At 45.9% G+C, this 19,840-nt stretch overlaps 1 protein-coding gene across 3 annotated transcripts in view; it reads right to left on the bottom strand.

The window, feature by feature from the left end:
* CATSPERT (catsper channel auxiliary subunit tau) overlaps positions 1–19,840 on the bottom strand; it is a 70,351-nt gene continuing 50,511 nt past the window's right edge. For all 3 annotated transcript variants that reach the window (XM_075933885.1, XM_075933884.1, XM_075933886.1), the window contains exons 14-15: positions 10,399–13,380; positions 1–489 (exon numbers count right to left, since the gene is read on the bottom strand). In XM_075933885.1, coding sequence (XP_075790000.1) covers positions 112–489; positions 10,399–13,380 — 3,360 coding nt within the window. In that variant the 3' untranslated portion in view covers positions 1–111. The remainder of the gene's footprint in view (positions 490–10,398; positions 13,381–19,840) is intronic.

Consider the following 19,840-nt stretch of genomic DNA (forward strand, 5'->3'; position numbering starts at 1 on the left):
TACGGCAAGAACATTTAATTAATCATTACAGTGGGGGGAAAAGGTTAGAAGATGAAACATCCCCTATATAAGACTTTTCTTAGCCATATCAATTATCTGTGGTTAAGTTAATTAGCCATCCTTTTGGGGTCTCAAGTTCTGATGTAATATTCTTTGGACAATCTTACAAAACTCTGCCCACTTTTCAGAAGCTTTTTCTACTTGCTGTGCTTGACTTTCTAGAATATCACTTTCTGAACTTGTAGCATTTCCTGGATCATCAGTGTCAGAAGAATCAAGTGAAGTTGTGTAAGAACTTGCAGGTTGTACTCTGTGGGTCTCTTTAGTTGGACTGCAAATAATTGGAGCAGTGTGTGGTCTTGCAGCAGAGAGTAATGGCTGGCTCATGCTGACTTCTGGAACCTTTCCTAAATCACACAGAGCTCTTTCTACTGCTTTTTCAAGATGCCTAAACATTTCCATGTCTAATTCTTTTTTATCTGCATAATTCTAAATATTAAGGTAAAAACATCTAATTAATAAACTGATTTGAGCCGTAAAACTTAAATAATATAGACATCAGGCAACATTCAACAGATAAACTTAATAAAAGTGATCTCATATTGCCAATAAAAAGGATGTTTATTGTGACAGGGCAGGTTAGAGAGCTTGATCAAAAGGGGGAGAAAGGCAGCTCTGAAATAGTAACTGCCCTGGTTAATTAGGGGTAGTTGAGTGGCTCTAAAGCAAATAAGGGCTAGCTGAGCTGACTTCAGCCAGCCACAGGACCTCTTTAAAGCGTTCTCTTTGTGGGAGGGTGTAGCAGAATTACAACAGATAAGGTTAGAATGGGGGACACTGACAAAGAGAATGGCAGCATTGCCAAGAGGGGGAAGGTCAGGAGCTCCAACAGGGAGTGTTTGGTCTCCCTTCCCCAAGCAGAGAGTCCAGCTGGTAACTGGGGAGGACTGGTAACCCAGCCCAAGCCGGCCAGAAGCATCTGTCCTGACAGCAATTTTGCCAAGGGACAACCCTCCACTTAAAACGCTGAAAGGGGTAAGCAAAACCTGTGCTGCAGTATCTAGACTGGAGATTGTAGACTGAACACGGGTCTGAGACCCAGGAGTGGAACCGATCCTGTCACATTATACATAAATGAAAGCATTCTGAACCATCAACATGAACTGAAAAATCCAAACTGAAATAAAACCAAACAAAGGTGTAAATCAGGCACTCAAAGTACAAATGATAAGAAATCAATCCAAATTCAGAGAATGCTGTTTCTTCAAGTAGTGTCACTATGGATGCTCTACTGTAGGCGTGTGTCCCCTCAAATAAAAGAGAAAGAAAAATACTTTGTTCTTTTGTCAACCTCATGTTGCGGGGAAACCCCTTGGACAGGGCACCCCAACTTCCTGGTCTTCAAAAAGTGCCTCATTTACAAGGAATCTATCCAAGTGACCAATGGATGCTGTCAGTGCTATTGGTGCCTAAGAGAAACACATCCCGCAGTAGTTTGTGTCAACATGTAAAGTCCAGATCCAAAAAGGACAGAATTGAGGCTCAAATTCCTACTTGAAGAGTCAGTCCTTCAACCAGCTGAGTCACAACAGACCTCACCATAACCCTCTAATTCCAAGGGAGGTGAGCTCAAGGAGATTCCCACAAGTCACTCATATAAGATCTCTAAGAAAAGGTCCATGAGTTCCCATAGTGAGCCCCCATTGAGCCAAACACTGTGTCTGGCTCAGTATAATCAATACTGACAGCACCAAAACCATCTAAATCTGATTCTTAGACCATGTCTGGGTGCCCAAGAACCCAATGGTTACAGGCCAGGAAACACCAGTACCATCAGGGAATAAAAAAAACACAGAAAATCTGGCCCAAGGAAGGGTCCACTGATACAGACGTTGGTACTGCCTGTGATACATCAGGCACTGACAGATCATACTATCAGGTCCACATCACCACCCTGCTGGTATAGGCCTCTTGACACCGACAACCACTACTGGTACTGACAGATGCCTTCATCTTAGCCAGACTTCCACTGCACAACAGATCTTTTGGCATCTGACATATGGGCTCTGCTCAGTAGTGAGACCCCATTTGGAATACTGTGTGCAGTTCTGGTCTCCCATGTTTAAGAAGGATGAATTCAAACTGGAACAGGTACAAAGAAGGGCCACTAGGATGATCTGAGGAATGGAAAACCTGTCTTATGAAAGGAGACTCAAGGAGCTTGGCTTGTTTACTTTAACCAAAAGAAGACTGAGGGGGGACATGATTGCACTTTTTAAATATATTAGAGGGATAAATACCAGGGAGGGAGAGGAATTATTTAAGTTTAATACCTATGTGGACACAAGAACAAATGGATATAAGCTGGCTAGTAGGAAGTTTAGACTTGAGATTAGACGAAGGTTTCTAACCATTAGAGGAGTGAGGTTCTGGAACGGCCTTCCAAGGGAAGTAGTGGGGGCAAAAGATCTATCTGGTTTCAAGATTAAACTAGATGGGTTTCTGAAGGGGATGGTTTGATGAGATAACATGATCTTGGTAACTAAAGGTATGTCTACACTGCATCCCTAGTTCGAACTAAGGATGCAAATGGAGACGACCGAAGTAGTTAATGAAGCGGGGATTTAAATATCCCACGCTCCATTAACATGATCTCGTCGGCGCGCTACTTCGAATCACGGCTGATTCGAACCAGGAAGTGAGCGCCGGGACGCGTGAGTTCGGACTAAAGCCCTTAGTCCGAACTAATGTTACTCCTCAAAAAATGAGGAGTAACATTAGTTCGGACTAAGGGCTTTAGTCCGAACTAACGCGTCCCGGCGCGCACTTCCTGGCTCGAATCAGCCGTGATTCGAACTAGCGCGCCGGCGAGATCATGTTAATGGAGTGCGGGATATTTAAATCCCCGCTTCATTAACTACTTCGGTCGTCTCCATTTGCATCCCTAGTTCGAACTAGGGATGCAGTGCAGACGTACCCTAATTGACCATTATCAGTGGGAAATAGGTCAATGGAGGGACGATAGGAGTTACTATAGAGAACTTTCTGGGTGTCTGGATGATGAATCTTGCCCACATGCTCAGGGTTTAGCTGATCGCCATATTTGGGGTCGGGAAGGAATTTTCCTCCAGGGTAGATTGGCAGAGGCCCTGGAGGTTTTTCGCCTTCCTCTGTAGCATGGGGTACAGATCACAGCTGGAGGATTCTCTGCATCTTGGGGTCTTCAAAGTATTTGATGGCTTCAATATCTGAGATATAGGTAAGAGGATTATTCTAGGAGGGGTGGGTGAGATTTTGTGGCCTGCACTGTGCAGGGGGTCAGACTAGATGATCATAATGGTCCCTTCTGACCTTAAAGTCTATGAGTCTATGAGAGCCCTAGTACTGAGTTCACTCAGAGCCTTTGACTTGCCAATGACATTTTACCACGCAGTGCCCTTTTTGTATTCCAAGTCAGAAAGGGAGAAAAAGGACATGGTCTCTCACTGCTCTTCTCATCTGTTGAACAGTGCCCAATTTCACTATGGACTTCAGTCACATCATCCTTCTGATCCACATCCTCCTGGGTTTGGACATCCATGGTGCTAACCACCAGGTTCCTCTCCACCCTTGCAATGGCCACACTGAGATCCTTGGCAGTCTCCAAGGTAACAGGCCTCTTGTAGTACTAGTGTTGCCTAACAGAAACCTGAGCGCATCTGAACCCCCTAAAAAGGCAAGGGAAGGACAGGAGGAATTATGGAGGAAGTTACTCCTCAAGTCCATTTTCTCATCAACATTGCCAGATGAGACAGTGATATCCCCCCTCCATCATCTATGGCAGATGACTTCCAACTGTACCAGGACTTGACACAGAAACAGTGACCGACACTTGCAGATACCACTACAAGAGGTGATCAAGTCACACCACATGTTAGTGGATATTTTGCACATCTACAGTGGAACACCCACAGGTATACATGAAGAACCATCATTACTGCAGGAAGTCAATAACTTCTTTTTTCCATCACAATGCCTTCTTCAGTAGTGAGTATCTGCACAGATATTATAAATATAACCAAACAATAATAAAAACAGATAATTATAAAAAAATACACAAAAATGTAGACATAGAAAGAGAAGGCCCAAATGTCTGAAATAGACTTGGTAATAATAACCTACTACATTTCATACAGACATCCAAGTATTTGTTTTTAATACAGTGGGCTATATTTGTCCTCAGCCAAACATTTCATTTTCCATTGATCTAGATAGAAGGTAACTAACAGATATAATAGTCAAATTCGCCTCTCAGTTATACCAGGCAGATTTCAGTTTTACCTTTCACAAAGACACAGTAACTCTCAGCTATTCACTTATGTTTTTCCAATGTAACCATAAGCAACCATAAATATCTAAAGTTTTTCCTACCTTAGAGCAAATGTCCACAAATCAGTGGGGGTATGTCTACACTACAGCACTAATTCGAACTAACCTAGACGGATTCGAACTAACGGATCCAGACTAAAAAACTAGTTTGAATTAGCATTTTGCTAATTCGAACTAGCATGTCCACATTAAGTGGACCCTGAACCGGGGTTAAGGATGGCCGGAAGCAGTGCCGGAAGGGCATCAGATGAGGACTTAGAGCGTGGAGCTGCTGGCTCAGGCTAGCCGAGGGCTATGCTTAAAGGGACCCGACCCCCACCCCGGACAGATAGTTCTCAGGGGTTTCCCGCTTGCAAAGCAGTCCTGGCTTGGAGTGCCCTGAGTGCCCACACTGGGCACATCACAGCACTTGGCCATCAGACCGGCTGCACTTGCCGCAGGCTGCCATCTGAGGAGAGGGGGCAATTGGGGGGCTGCAGGAGAGCTTCCACCCCCAGAAGCCCGCAGAGCCAGCCCAGTCCTCCCCATCGGGGGCTCATACCCCATTCCTCCCTCACCTCCTTCCACTTACCCTTCCCTAGCCCCCCTTCCTGATGTACAAAATAAAGAAAACGTGTGGTCAAAAATAGAATCTCTCTTTATTGAACAAAACTCGGAGAGACTGGGAAAAGGAGGAGGGAGAGGGGAAGAGAGAGGGTGGGAGAGGGGAGGGCAATTACAGTGATCAGAGGTTTGGAAGAGGTCCCATATGAAGAGAGGCTAAAGAGACTGGGACTTTTCAGTTTAGAAAAGAGGAGAATGAGGGGGGATAGGATAGAGGTCTATAAAAGCATGAGTGGGGTGGAGAGGGTGCATCAAGAAAAGTTCTTCATTAGTTCCCATAATAGAAGGACTAGAGGACACCAAAGGAAAGGAATGGGTAGCAGGCTTCAAACTAGTAACAGAAAGTTGTTCTTCACAAAGCAAAGAGTCAACCTGTGGAACTCCTTGCTGCAGGAGGCTGTGAAGGCTAGAAATAGAACAGAGTTTAAAGAGAAGTGAGATAAAGTGATGGAGGTTGGGTCCATGGAGTGGTATTAGCCAGGGGGTAGGAGTGGTGTCCCTGCCCAAAGTTTGTGGAAGGCTGGAGAGGGATGGCACGAGACAAATGGCTTGGTCACTGTCTTCGGTCCATCCCCTCCAGGATCCCTAGGGTTGGCCGCTGTCAGCAGACAGGCTACTGGGCTAGATGGACCTTTGGTCTGACCCAGTGCGGCCATTGTAAGCTCAGGGCTCAGGGTCAGGGGTCTCAGTGGACCACCTTGATTTTCATGCACACCTGCTCCTGGGTGGCCAGGCTGACAGCTCTCCTGCCCTAGACGGCCACTTTCCTGTGCCTAGTGCGGAGGTCGTGGACAAGGTCCACGATGTCTGCACTAGACCAGGCGGATACCCACCTCTTGCGGTCCTGGGCAAGCTCCCGGGAGCCGCCAGCCTGGTCCCGGGAAGAGGGGAAGGGCTGGGGGGCATCGGGTGGCTGGCTCGAGCCGTGCCAGGTGCAGGGTCTGCTAGCTGGGTGCTGGCAGGCTTGCACCTGGCACGGGCATCGTAGCCAACCCGTGCCCCTTTAAGGGGTCCGGGGCCGGGAGGGGGGCAATAGAGTTTCCCTGGTGTTGGCCAGAGTGGCCACCAGGGAAAGCTGGGGAGGGCTAGCCTCCCACTAGTTCGAATTAAGTGGCTACACACCCCTTAATTCGAACTAGTAAGTTCGAACTAGGCTTAGTCCTCTTACAACGAGGTTTACCTTGTTCGAACTAAGCGCTCTGCTAGTTCGAATTAAGTTCGAAGTAGCATAGTGCTATTGTAGCGCCTATCAAAGTTAATTCAAACTAACGTCCGTTAGTTCGAATTAACTTTGTAGTGTAGACATACCCTGGGAGTTTTGACTGAATCAGTATTGAGGGCTATTCTAATAATTGGGCCTAAAATACACTAATTGTAAGCTTAATTGTAAAAAGTATATAAAAGTTCATAGCCTGTTACAATAACCTATAACAAGTGTTAATAAATAGTAAGTTAAATTGCTTTTAATAATGAAGGTTACAAACACTGCAAAAAAATCCATAAAAAAATAATTCCAAACAAAAAAAACACATTGATACAATTTAAGGATTGCGTTAAAATCATGCTTGGTAAAAACAGAAAATGTGGATCTCAAAATTAATTAACCAAATTAGTATGTCAAAGATTAGGCCTCATTGGTGGACATAATAAGGCGGGATTGATATTCCATCCATCACTCCCTTTATGAGTCCTTAAAGAAAGAGGCTTTTGGATGGGAAGATAGAAAAACAGATTAAATCTAGTGAAATGAGTTTCACCATCATGCCTGCCCCCTGTGCCCCTCCCCCACCTTTTGGGACACCAGACCTTCATCATCCTAATCCTGAGAGATGTTCTGACCAGATAAGGAGAGAAGGACACAGAAACATCCATCCCTACTAGCTCCAGCTAAATCCCAAATACCACCTGAAATAAAATGGGATCAGACTTAGCAGCAGCAGCTCCAGCCTATCTCAACTAAAATCTTTTACCCAAAAGAACCGATTTTTCCATCCTTAATATCATCTAAAAGACTCTCAAACATAGGGTGGAGGACCTTCTAAAACTCTTTTCAGCTATAAGGAGAGGGAACAAGAAATGTTGTTAAAATACTTTAAATTTCAAATGGTTTTTACCTGTTTCTCCCTTTGTGTCTATATAAAAAGGTTTTAAAAGATTTTTAATGGTTTTTTTGCCATGGTACCATGCAGTCTAAAATGTCTGCGTACCCAAGCATGAATCCTGTTTAACACTGTTTAATACTGGACAGTATCTCATATACGTATATTCCATCTAATTTAATACAACACGTCTCAATCCTTCATACTTTACTCACCTGGCCAGTTCCATTAAAGTCAATTCCAGCAAACAAATTCAAGAGAATATTCCTCACTTTCCTAGGTAAAGGGAGCTTTTACAACGAGACAGCTCCCTGTCAGTCTGAAGCTGAAGGACTGAGGGACACTTACAAGTCACAGTACATGTGCATGTGAAACCTTGAAAAAAGTCATCCATACTCTCACCTCCAAAGTTTTTTAAATAGATTGCCTTTGGTGCTTCTAGTCTCTATCAGAGAAGGACTGGCAGATATTACAGTCATTGGTCATATACCCTACAATGGGGCATAATCCTTGTTCATGTCCATTGGAAGTAGAGAATATAGTGAGAAAAATTCCAAATTCTTAGATGTTTTTCAGTGCCTGAGGCAACCCAAAAATTATAAAAAACCCACACCCTCTCTATTCCCCCTCTGCAAATGCAGGCTAGAGACTACATCAGGGATGGGCAATACTTTTTAATGGGGGGTCACTGCAAGATTTTGGCAAGTGGTCAAGGGCTGCATTTCTACCAAGGAGGTTTGAGGTCTGGGACAGTGGTTGGATGGAGAAGGGAGCTTGCGATATGAGACTGGGTGCAGGAGGGGGTGTGGAGTGTGAGAGAGAGTTGGGTGAAGGATGGGTCTGTGATCTGGGGCAGTGGATTAGGGTGCAGAGTCCAGGAGGGGGTATGGTGCAGGAGAGGATTCTAGCCTGAGGGAGGAGCTCTAGTGGAGGGGCAGGGAGGGAGCTGTGACCTGGGGGAAAGGGGTAAACAGGGTTTAGGTGGCTGCCTGAGGCAGGTACAGGCAGTCCCCGGGTTACGTACAAGATAGGGACTGTAGGTTTGTTCTTAAGTTGAATCTGTATGTAAGTCGGAACTGGCGTCCAGATTCAGACACTGCTGAAACTGACCGCCAGTTCTGACTTACATACAGAATCAACTTAAGAACCCCAGGCGTCCCCAAGTCAGCTGCTGCTGAAACTGATCAGCAGCTGATTCCAGGAAGCCCGGGGCAGAGCAACTCTGCCTCGGGCTTCCTATAGTCAGCGCTGGTCAGTTTCAGCAGAAGCTGACTTGGGGACGCCTGGGGCAGAGCAGCTGGGGTGCTACTGGACCAACCCAGCAGCACCCCATCTGCTCTGCCCCAGACGTCCTGATTCAGCCGCTGCTGAAACTGACCAGCAGCAGCTGAATCAGGACCTGGGGCAGAGCAGCTGGGGTGCTGCCGGGTTGGTCCAGTAGTGCCCACGGGCGCTGCAGGACCAATCGGCAGCGCCCCAGCTGCTCTGCCCCAGAGTCCAAAACAAAAGCCTGGTCTGCTGGGGGGGGGGAGCACACTAGCTGCGCCCCCCCCCCAGCAGACCAGGGACACGGGGAGCAGAGCCGCAGCGGCAGCGGGGTGCCGCGCCTCTGAGGCTTTGCTCTGGCAAAGCCTCAGAGGCAGGGACCCCGCCATGGCTGCGGCTTCAGTCTGGGTGCCTGTGGTCTGCTGGGGACGGCCCCCAGCAGACCACAGGCACCCGGACTGAAGCCGCAGCCGCGGGGAGGTCCCACGCCTCTGAGGCTTTGCCAGAGCAAAGCCTCAGAGGCGCGGGGAACCGCCGCTGCTGCCGCTCCAGTCTGGGTGCCTGTGGTCTGCTGGGGACGGTCCCCAGCAGACCACAGGCACCCTGACTGAAGCCGCAGCCGCGGGGGGGTCCCGCGCCTCTGAGGCTTTGCCAGAGCAAAGCCTCAGAGGCGCGGGGAACCGCCGCTGCTGCTGCTTCAGTCAAAGCGGCAGCAGCGGCGGTTCCCCGCGCCTCTGAGGCTTTGCTCTGGCAAAGCCTCAGAGGCGCGGGACCCCCCCGCGGCTGCGGCTTCAGTCAGGGTGCCTGTGGTCTGCTGGGGACCGTCCCCAGCAGAGCACAGGCACCCAGACTGGAGCGGCAGCAGCCGCGGTTCCCCGCGCCTCTGAGGCTTTGCTCTGGCAAAGCCTCAGAGGCGCGGGACCCCCCGCGGCTGCGGCTTCAGTCCGGGTGCCTGTGGTCTGCTGGGGACCGTCCCCAGCAGACCACAGGCACCGGGTCTCAAGGGGCAGCAGCAGCGGTTCCCGCGCTTCTGAGGCTTTGCTCTGGCAAAGCCTCAGAAGCGCGGGAACCCGCCCGGTGCCCCTGGTCTGCTGGAGACGGTCTCCAGCAGACCAGGGGCACCGGAGCAGCTTACGAACGGGGCTTTCTCGCCCCGACTTCCGGGGCGAGAAAGCTCTGTTCGTAAGTGCGGATCCGACGTAAGTCGGATCCGCGTAAGTCGGGGACTGCCTGTAGTTGGGGTGCGTGTGCCAGAGGCAGGCTCTGGCTGGGAGGCCCTTACCTTAGCAGCGGCCACTCAGCAGCCCTGCAGGACCCTGAAGGCTGCAGTAGCAAGCTGCTCCACATGGCTCTGCTCTGGGGGAGGAGGCTTCATTGGAAGCCCCGGCTGCCAGCAAAATCTCTCTGTCTCTATTGGTGAAAAACTAGACAATGGAACTGAGTGATTTTGCTGAGATGCAGGACAGAGCACTAAGCCCCTCTCCCTCCCTCCCAGAATGAAGCAGCTTCATTCAAAGCCACTGCACTGTGCTGGAGGATCCCAGGGACCAGCCGCAGGCCGGATCCAGTGGCCTGGCAGGCTGCATCCAGCCCGCTAGCAGTCTCTTGCCCACCCCAGTCTATTTACTCTCTATAAACTTAATACACTATTTACGGTTATTCACAATTATTTCACTAACATGCCAGAAAAATTTAAATATTGAGGTTTTTTTGAATGCCTCAGCAGCCAGAGGGTGAAGAAGTGGGAGGTATTTAGTTTTGGTTTTTCTTACTTATTTGGGTTACATTACAAACACATTTTTGGGGGGAAGGGGCAAGTAGGACTGAGTGGTAACAAGGATTCAGTGTTGGCCATGCCTACTTAGAAGCTACCCTTTTATGAAGAGACACTGTTCTACCCTTTTATGAAGAGACACTGTTCTAACTGTTCTGTCTCCAGATATTTAGAAAGTGAAGTAGAAAACCAAATACATGAGACACTCATGAGATGGAAAACAGAGAAAAATATCATTCTTAAAGGGCTATTTCCATATGCACACTGAATCAAATGGAAACTACTCACATATGATTTTTCTTGCAATGCTTTTGCAGAGTGCTGTAGCTGCAGTTCAGACACTGTGGCTGTTGGTATCTTAATAGACTTGTTAAGTGATTTCTTTGGTCTTCCATCCTCTCTTTCTTGTTCAGCTTTCTGTGTCAGGCTTTCCTTTTTCAAAATGTTTGAGTGTGTGGAGTGTTTTGAATCCTTCTTGGCTCCTGAAACACATGATCTTGGAGATGGTGGTTCAGAATGTTTTCTTTGTTTTTCTTTTAAGATCTCCTTACAGTTATTCAAACCAATTTGTTTTTCCTTTTTAAACTGTGTGCACATTAATACTTGTCCCTGTGGTGGGTAACGTGATGCTGCATGCTTCTTAGAACGCTTAGCACGTTTTTTTTTCCCTTTTGACTTCTCATGAGACTTATCTGGTGACTTAGTTTCTTCCTCAGATCCTGAATGTACAAAGATAAATGTTTGAGGGTTTACAGGAAAGGATAGTGTTGGTTTACAGAGATATTCCTTAAGTTCTGTTTGGATAGCAATATCATGGGCATTTAAGGAAGGAGACCCTGTTGTTTCAAGTGTTCCCTTCAAATTCTCATTCGGGAACTTTGCTTTTAATGATTTGTCGAAACATGTCTGTGAATGTGCTACTTCTGTTTTATCAAAACAACTTTGTGGGTCTTGACTCTCTCTTTCTAAAGTATTATTTTGAGGTAGGTGTATTACACTGTTGGTTTGGGCTTCATTGATTAGATTAGGCACCACACATGTTACTTGCTCTGGAACATTCTCTACAGGAAGTTCTAACTTTTCTTTTCTTAAAATAGGCTTTTCATTTATTACAGTGAATTTATCAGAGCTCTGCTTAGAATGAAACTGCCCCTTCTGAAGTATATCTGTATCAGTAACTATCAGTGGTTTTCCTTTAGCATTCTGCAAAAACAGATTCTGGCATACTCCCTCTAATTCCCTCTCATTTATTAACCCAGTTTCTGAAATACATTCCATAGGAAGATCTTGCATGTTGTTGCTTAAAATAGATTTTAGACTTTTTATTTCTGTTTCAGAAAGTTTGTTTCTATGACCTTCTTTCAGTATTTTGCTTAAAAGGGATTTCAACTGTAGCAGTTTTGTTTCTGAAAGTCTATCTTTAAGGTTTTTGGTTAAAACAGATTTTAGACTTAGATTTTGTTCTTCCTTGTGTAAATCTGACTCCACATCCCTTGACAGTCTTTCATTAGCTCTCAGCACAAACAAATCCTTGTGTATCTTTCTTAATTCTTCCTCTGTGATCAACCCTATTTCAGAGAGTCGTTCTACAAGATGATCTTGGATCTTTTTGCTTAAAAATGACTTTAGATTCCTTATTTCTGTTTCTGAGAGTACCTCAAGAAGGAAGTCCTGTATAGGTCCACTTAAAACAGGTTCTCCTTTTATTATATGTGGTTTAGTGAGACTCTTACCAAAATTAACTTGACTTACATTATGTAATTCTGTCTCCAATGCCCCTGGATGTCGTTCCAGAATGTTCATCAAGGAATAGTTCTGATGTACTGTCTCTAACTCTTCTTCCATAATTAATCCTGTTTCTGAGAGTTTCTCTAGGAGATGATCATGGAGACATTTGTTTAAAAAATCCTTTAAACTCATTATTTCTGTTTCCAAAAGTCTTTCTATAAGAGAATCTTGGAGAGTTTTGTCTGAAGCAGATTTTAGATTTATTTGTTGTTGTGAAACACCCTGCTTGTGATGATCTTGTCCTATTGTAGGTGAGTTTGTCTCTATAGTCATTGGCAATCTGACTTTGGTGATCGGTAATGAGTGGTTTTGGTGCTCTTTTTCTAACTCCATCTTTGTGTTTATTGCTGTTTGTGAATGTCTCTTTGTGCCATTGTTCTGTAAGTTTTGACTTAGATATTTTATTATTATTTCAGGTTCTGAACATTTTCCCCTGGATTTATCATTCCTCTTCTTCAATAACTCTGCATCAGACTTTGGTTGTCTCTTCTCAGTGCTTGAGAAAGAAAAGTTCTGGTGTTCCTTTAGTAACTTTTTCTCTTCAGTTAGCCTTGTTTCTAAAGGGCTTGCTATGGGAAGATCTTGCACATTTTGGGTTACAACAGATTTAAGACTTATTTCCATTTCTGAAAGCCTCTGCTCACAACTGTCATGCATTTTCTCAGCTAAATCAGTCATCAAAACCAATGGTGATCTATCTTTATTTTCCTGTAATGACAGATACTGGTGCTGCTTTCCTAACTCTGAATTGGTGATTATTCCTGTTTCAGAAAATCTCTCTATCAGACGATCTTGCAGGTTTTTACTCAAAACAGATTTTAAATTTATTATTTCTGCTTCTGAAAGCATTTTCTTGAAGGTATCTTTTCTTTTTGTCAGTAAATCTCTCTCTAAAAAAACTGGTGAGCCATCTGTGATCCTCTGTAGGTTCTGGAATTCTTCTCCTAATTCTACCTCTGTGACTATACCTAATTCTGAAAGTTTCTCTGCAATAAACACTTCCAGATTTTTGCTTAAAACAGATTTTAACATTATTATGTTTATAAGTCTATCTATAAGAAAGTCTTCAAGAGTGTTACTTAAAAAAGAGTTTAGACGTACTATTTCTGTTTCTGAAAGTCTCTCCTCTTGCCATTTCTCAGGCAAATCTGTTCTTATAGCCAGTGCTGGGGACTCTTCTTCTTCACCATTAATTCCACCCTCCTCTAATTCCATCTTTGATTCTATAAGTTTTAATATGGATAGGTGCTGACCATTCTTGCTTAAATTAACATCTGAACTACTCTCTGCAATTGCTGAAGATGCCTTGAAAGGTGGATCTTGGTCTTCTTTAATCTCTACACATGAAAATTTGCTTTCCAGAAGAGTGAAAATAGGGACTTCTTGATCATCTTCCTTTTCATTCTGTGTATTTGATTGCATTCTACTTATATTTCTCAAAAAAGGTTCAAACTTGTCTCCACTAAGAATAGGTTGCTGGTACTGTAACATAAAACACAAACTGATTAAGAAAATATTTTCAGGGTGGATTAATTAACATAGTTTCTTATATTACAGCAGCATACCTATTTAATTTCCTCAGAACAATTATTCAAGACTAATTAAACAAACATAAGCAAGAAAAAATATGTAATGAGAAATTTCAGTATTAATCCAAATAACATTTCTGTGAGGTTGTAAAATGAAAATAAATGCCTAACAGTGAAACAAACACAGATTAATATTAACATTTTCAAACTTTAGAGCCCAAAGTTGACCACTTAAATTCTTATTCACTTAAAAAGAGTCTAGACCTTCAGAGGCAACTACTGTTACTTCCAATAGAAGCTATGGGTCATAAGCCGCTGTGAAAATCAGAGCAGTTTAAAAAAAAGTCTACATATTTGTTTAAAACCTTGATATTGTGCACCAATACTTAAAAATTTGGCCTAAATAATTTTCCAAAGCCACCTAGAGAGTTAGTGATAGAGCTGAGATTAAAATTCTGGATTGTTTGGCTCCCTTTTCTGTGCCTTTAGCACTATACTCGACCATGTTTAGTGCTATTTCTTCAGGAAAATGTACTGGATAACCCCCTCCCCCCCGCTCCCCCAAATATAAAAAATCTCAGAATGGTAATTAGTCTGTAACTTAAAAAAAAAAATTTGGTCCTGTGGCACAATAGGGTATGTTTACACTAGGAAATTATTTTGAAATAACTTATTTCAAATAAGTTATTTTAAAATATGAGGAGTCCTGTGGCACCTTATAGACTAACAGATTTATTGGAGTTTTCATGACCCACTTCGTCAGATATATGGAAATAGCAGAATCCAAGATATATAAAACAGCAAAAGCAGTTGTCAATTGTAAAAACCGTGTAAATGAAGCTAATTAAGTGGGTTAGAAGCTAATTAATTTGTAGCTTTTGATGTGAAAATTTACATGTCAAAGGCAGGGAAAATTGGCTTTGTAGTGTACAGGCAGTCCCCGACTTACGTGGATCCGACTTACGTCGGATCCCTAGATACGAACGGGGTGAAGCAACTCCCGCACATGCGCAGCAGCATTCCCGGGGCTCGCACTCCTGGGTCCTAGGAGCCTCCTCCTCCTCGGGCCGGCTCCGACTGGGGTCCCACAGAGCTGCCGGGCAGAGGAAAAGTGCCTCCCCACGCCCGCTGCCTCCCCCCACCCCCTGCCAGCAACAGGCTGCCCCCTCCCCTGAGCAACAGGCTGCAGAACAGACAAAAGCAGCCTCTCTGCCCCTCCTCCCCTCTATACATGCCGGGCTCCCGGAGCGCAGCAGCGTCCCCGGGGCTCGCTCACCTGGGTCCTAGAATCCACCTCCTCCTCCTCTTTGGCTGGCTCCAACTGGCCTCTGCCTGCAGCAGCTGGACACAGGGACAGGGATCCCGCAGAGCTGCCGGGCAGAGGAAAAGTGCCTCCCCACGCCCGCTGCCCCCCCCCCGCAGCCTCGCATCCTGCACGCCTCCCCCCTCCCCCCCTGCCAGCAACAGGCTGCCCCCTCCCCTGAGCAACAGGCTGCCGAACAGCAGACCAAAGCAGCCTCTCCGCCCCTCCTCCCCCTATACATGCTGGGCTCCCTGGGCAAACAAAGACTCCACCAAAACAAACAAAGTGCTGGCCTCATTGTGTTAGCAAAAAAAGGACCCTCCTCCTAGAACCCTGGGTGGTGTGTGGAAATAAAGCTATTAGCTCAAAGCATGGTGCAGAGCTGTTTGGTATTTGATGAGTTACTCCTTTAGTCCTGAGTTTGTCACAGGGACAGAAATAGATGTGAAATCTTCTGAACAGGGGAACAGACAGCAAAACAAACACTAGAGGGGAGTTAACCTTTCCCTATGCTATCCAAAACTAAAAAAAATGTTTGGCTAGAGTTTCCCCTACAATATGTACCAGTTCCGACTTACATACAAATTCAACTTAAGAACAAACCTACAGTCCCTATCTTGTACGTAACCCGGGGACTGCCTGTATTAACAAATTAATAACTTTATTCAAGGCCAAGGTAACTGAAATGAATTCTAGTTCAGCAATCTCTCTCTGTAATTAGGTAGTAAAATTCCTTTGCAGAAGAATGGCTACTTTTAAATCCATGATTGAGAGTCCAGGTAGGTTAAAATGTTCCCCTGCAGGTTTATGAGTGTTACCATTCCTAAGCAATGCCCCCTGCCATGTATATTGGCCAAATTGGACAGTCTCTTGAAAAAGGATAAATGAGCACAAATCAGACATCAGGACTGGAGGGAGAAAACATGCCCTGGGGACTAGGGAGCACTGGAGGGAGAGAAAAGGCCTGTGCTAGATGGGACCTTGGTGAACTTAAGCACAAAAAGGAAGCTTACAAAAAGTGGAAACTTGGACAGATGACTAGGGAGGTAAAAAACAGGTTAGCAACTATTTAGAAAAGCTAAATGTACACAAATCCATGGGTCCGGACTTAATGCATCTGAGGGTACTGAGAGAGTTGGCAAATGTCATTGAGGAGCCTTTGGCCATTATCTTTGAAAAGTCGTGGAGATCGGGAGAAATCCCAGATGATTGGAAAAAGGCAAATGTAGTGCCCATCTTCAAAAATGGGAAGAAGGACGATCCAGGCAACGATAGGCCGGTCAGTCTTACCTCAGTTCCTGGAAAAATCATGGAAGGGATCCTTAAGGAATCCATTTTGAGGCACTTGGATGAGAGGAAAATGATTAGGAATAGTCAGCATGGATTCACAAAGGGCAAGTCATGCCTGACCAATCTGATTAGCTTCTATGATGAGGTAACTGGATCTGTGGACATGGGAAAGTCAGTGGATGTGATATACCTTGACTTTAGCAAGGCTTTTGATATGGTCTCCCCACAATGTTCTTGCCAGCAAGTTAAGGGAATGTGGATTGGATAAATGGACGGTAAGATGGATAGAAAGATGGCTAGAAGGCTGGGCCCAGAGGGTAGTGATCAACGGCTCGATGTCAGGATGGCAGTCGGTTTCTAGTGGAGTGCCCCAAGATTCAGTTCCAGGACTGGTTTTGTTCAATATCTTTATTAATGATCTGGATGAGGGGATAGATTGCACCCTCAGCAAGTTTGCAGATGACACTAAGCTAGGGGGAGAGGTAGATACGCTTGAGGGCAGAGATAGGGTCCAGAGTGACTTAGACAAATTGGAGGAATGGGCCACAAGAAATCTGATGAGGTTCAACAAGGACAAGTGCTGAGTCATTCACTTGGGATGGAAGAATCCCAAGCATTGTTACAGGCTGGGGACCAACCAGCTAAGTAGTAGTTCTGCAGAAAAGGACCTGGGGGTTACAGTGGATAAGAAGCTGGATATGAGTCAACAGTGTGCCCTTGTAGCCAAGAAGGCCAATGGCATATTAGGGTGCATTAGGAGGAGCATTGCCAGCAGATCCAGAGATGTCATTATTCCCCTTTATTCGGCTCTGGTGAGGCCACATCTGGAGTACTGTGTCCAGTTCTGGGCCCCCCACTATAGGAAGGATGTGGACACATTGGAGAGGGTCCAGCGGAGGGCAACCAAAATGATTAGGGGGCTGGAGCATATGACCTATGAGGAGAGGCTGAGGAATTTGGGTCTGTTTAGTCTGCAGAAGCAAAGAGTGAGGGGGGATTTGATAGCCTTCAACTTCCTGAAGGGAGGATCCAAAGAGGATGGAGAAAGGCTGTTCTCAGTAGTGACAGATGGCAGAACAAGGAGCAATGGTCTCAAGTTGCGGTGGGAGAGGTCCAGGTTGGATATTAGGAAAAACTATATCATTAGGAAAGTGGTGAAGCACTGGAATGGGTTACCTAGGGAAGTAGTGGAGTCTCCATCCCTAGAGGTGTTTAAGTCTTGGCTTGACAAAGCCCTGGCCGGGTTGATTTAGTTGGGATTGATCCTGCCTAGAGCAGGGGGCTGGACTAGATGACCTTCTGAGGTCTCTTCCAGCTCTATGATTCTGTGACCTCCCCACCCTAAGCCTCTCCTCACACTCCAACCCTCACTCTAGCATCCTCCCATCTCCAGCCTCCTGCACTCCCCACCACATCCCCAATGTGCCTGCCCTGACTCCTGCATCCCCCCATACCACCAGTCCCCTGCCCTTCAGGACGTGGACAACAACAGGTAAGTCTGCTAGTTATTACTGTAACTGAAGGAGTAGGTGAAAATTTGGCTCAGAGTATATCGCAGCTCCCCTTCCGGAAAAGCAGCATGCCTCTCCACTGTAACTACTTATTAATAGGACAACAAGGGAAAGTTTTATCATTTATACTGATAAAGTCATACAGGTATAACTGCTTGTTTGAACACACGTATTCTGCTAAAATAGATTTTTTGTTTGTTTAGCTTAAATCGTTTTTCCCAAGTGACATAAGCTAACCTGAAAAAAGGAATATATACTGGACTGTCTTCATGGGATATCAAAGGGGTAGCAATGTAAAATGGGGCTGGGCCCTAAAGCCATAGAGAAGTCCTCCAGGTGGCTAGGAGGAAACCAGACAATCAGGGGCCAGGAGAGACTATATAACAGGAGCTGTGGAACTAATGGTAGCTCAGTTGCAGCCCAGACCTAGAAGGGAGAAGGTCATGGGTGACTGGCTGGCAGAACTGGGACAGCTCTCAGAGGAGAGACTGTTAAGAGATTAATGGGCTTGAAGGTAAAGCCCTGAGGAAAGAGCCAAGGACTTGTCTCTAGGAGTTGAAGCCCTGGAGGCACCACTCTTGTTCAGAACCAAGGGCATGACATTGAATTAAGAGACACTCTACAGGGGGTACCAGAATGGGTCTGTGTTAAAGGTGTACCCTGGGACTGGTTTGTGATGGCACAGTGTATGACCCTGCCAGAGGGCTGAATAGCCACCAGGCTTTTAAAACTGAGGCTGTGTAGGAACCTGCACTAGAGATATTAAATACTGGTTAACTGAATAATCGATTAACCTCATAAATTCTTATCAGTTACTCAACTATTCTATAGTCCCTGGGGATGTGGCCGGCAGCCAGCGCGCTCCGGCCCCACTCCTGAGGAGCCTCATGCCACTCCACACTGCTGCCTCGGTATCAGAGACAGCAGCGCGCAGGGCGCCAGGTGGGAGCTGGTTTATGAGGGGAGCTAGTTTAAAAGCCAGCTCCACGCTGCTGCCTCTGATACAGAAGCAACAGTGTGGGGTGGCAGCAGCCCCTGTCCGGAGGGGCGGGGGGAGGGATTGGGGTGCAGGAGATGGTGTGAGGTCTGAGAGGGAGTTTGGGTGCAGGAGAGGATGCTGGCCTGGGGAAGGGGTATAGGAAGTGGTCTGGAGCCTAGGAGGGAGTTATGACCTGGGTCAGAAAATTGGATGGTGACCTGGGGGAGAGAGTTGGTGTGTGTGAGGGGCAGGGGTGCCAGAGGCAGGCTGTGGCTGGGAGGCGATTACCTAAGCCAGATTCCCTGCAGCATCCCCAAGGCAGGCTGGGGTCCCTGCCGGCTGCAGCTCCAGATCACTTAGAACTGCAGGCTGCTCTCTCCATTTGGCTCTCAGCTTGTGCTGCCCCCATCCCAATCTCTCAGCTCCTACTGGCTGGTTGTTTCCAGTTGGGGTCAATTCCTGTTGGCCGGTTGTTTCTGGCCAATAGGAGCTGAGGATTGGGTGTGGATGGGAAATCACATGAAACCTTCCCTCCAGAGCAGAGAGCTGCCAGACTGTGTTTTAAACCTGTGGCAACTGTGTGCCTGAGGGTCCGAGCAAGGTGGCCCACGGGCCGGATCTGGTCTCCAGGCCATATTTTACCCAGCTCCACTATAATGTGTGCTTTTGCTTATCGATTAATCAACTACACCGTACATCCCTAACCTGCACTTGGCCAAACGGGGACACTTGTGGGAGGTGAGAGCCAACCCCATTACACTGCGTTAGTCTGTTTCGGCAAAAACAACGAGTACAGTGGCACTTTAAAAAATATATTCAGGCATAACTCACTTCTTCAGACGAGGAGAAAAGAAAAAAGAAAAGGATGCAGAGATGGGAGTGTGACATTAGTACTAATTAGAGTGGATATGGCTCACCTCTAACAGTGATGAGAAGGTGAAGATACCTGCAGGGCAAATTTCCTGTTGTAATAAGAAAGACATTCCATGTTTCTATTTAAACCTCTTCTGAGGTTGTCAAATTTGCATTATGCATTCCAGCTCTGAAGTTTCTCCTTGCAGTCTGTTTCTGAAGTTTTGTTGTAAGAGAATGGCAACTTGCAAGTCAGTAATTGTGGGTTTGTTTACACTACAGAGAAGATTGAAGTTGCCGTTATCAATCTTCCAGGGTCCCATTTAGCAGGTCTAGTTAAGACAGCTAATTCGAACTGAGAGAGGGACTCCCATCAATGCCAGTAGTCCTGTTTCCATGAGGAGTAAGGGAAGTTTTCTCAGAGTGGGTCCTCAGACCACTTGAGAAACAATGCCCCTACCATAGCCTCAAGTTGTAA

Source organism: Pelodiscus sinensis, chromosome 7 (assembly GCF_049634645.1).
Source record: "Pelodiscus sinensis isolate JC-2024 chromosome 7, ASM4963464v1, whole genome shotgun sequence".
Classification (NCBI taxonomy): domain Eukaryota; kingdom Metazoa; phylum Chordata; order Testudines; family Trionychidae; genus Pelodiscus; species Pelodiscus sinensis.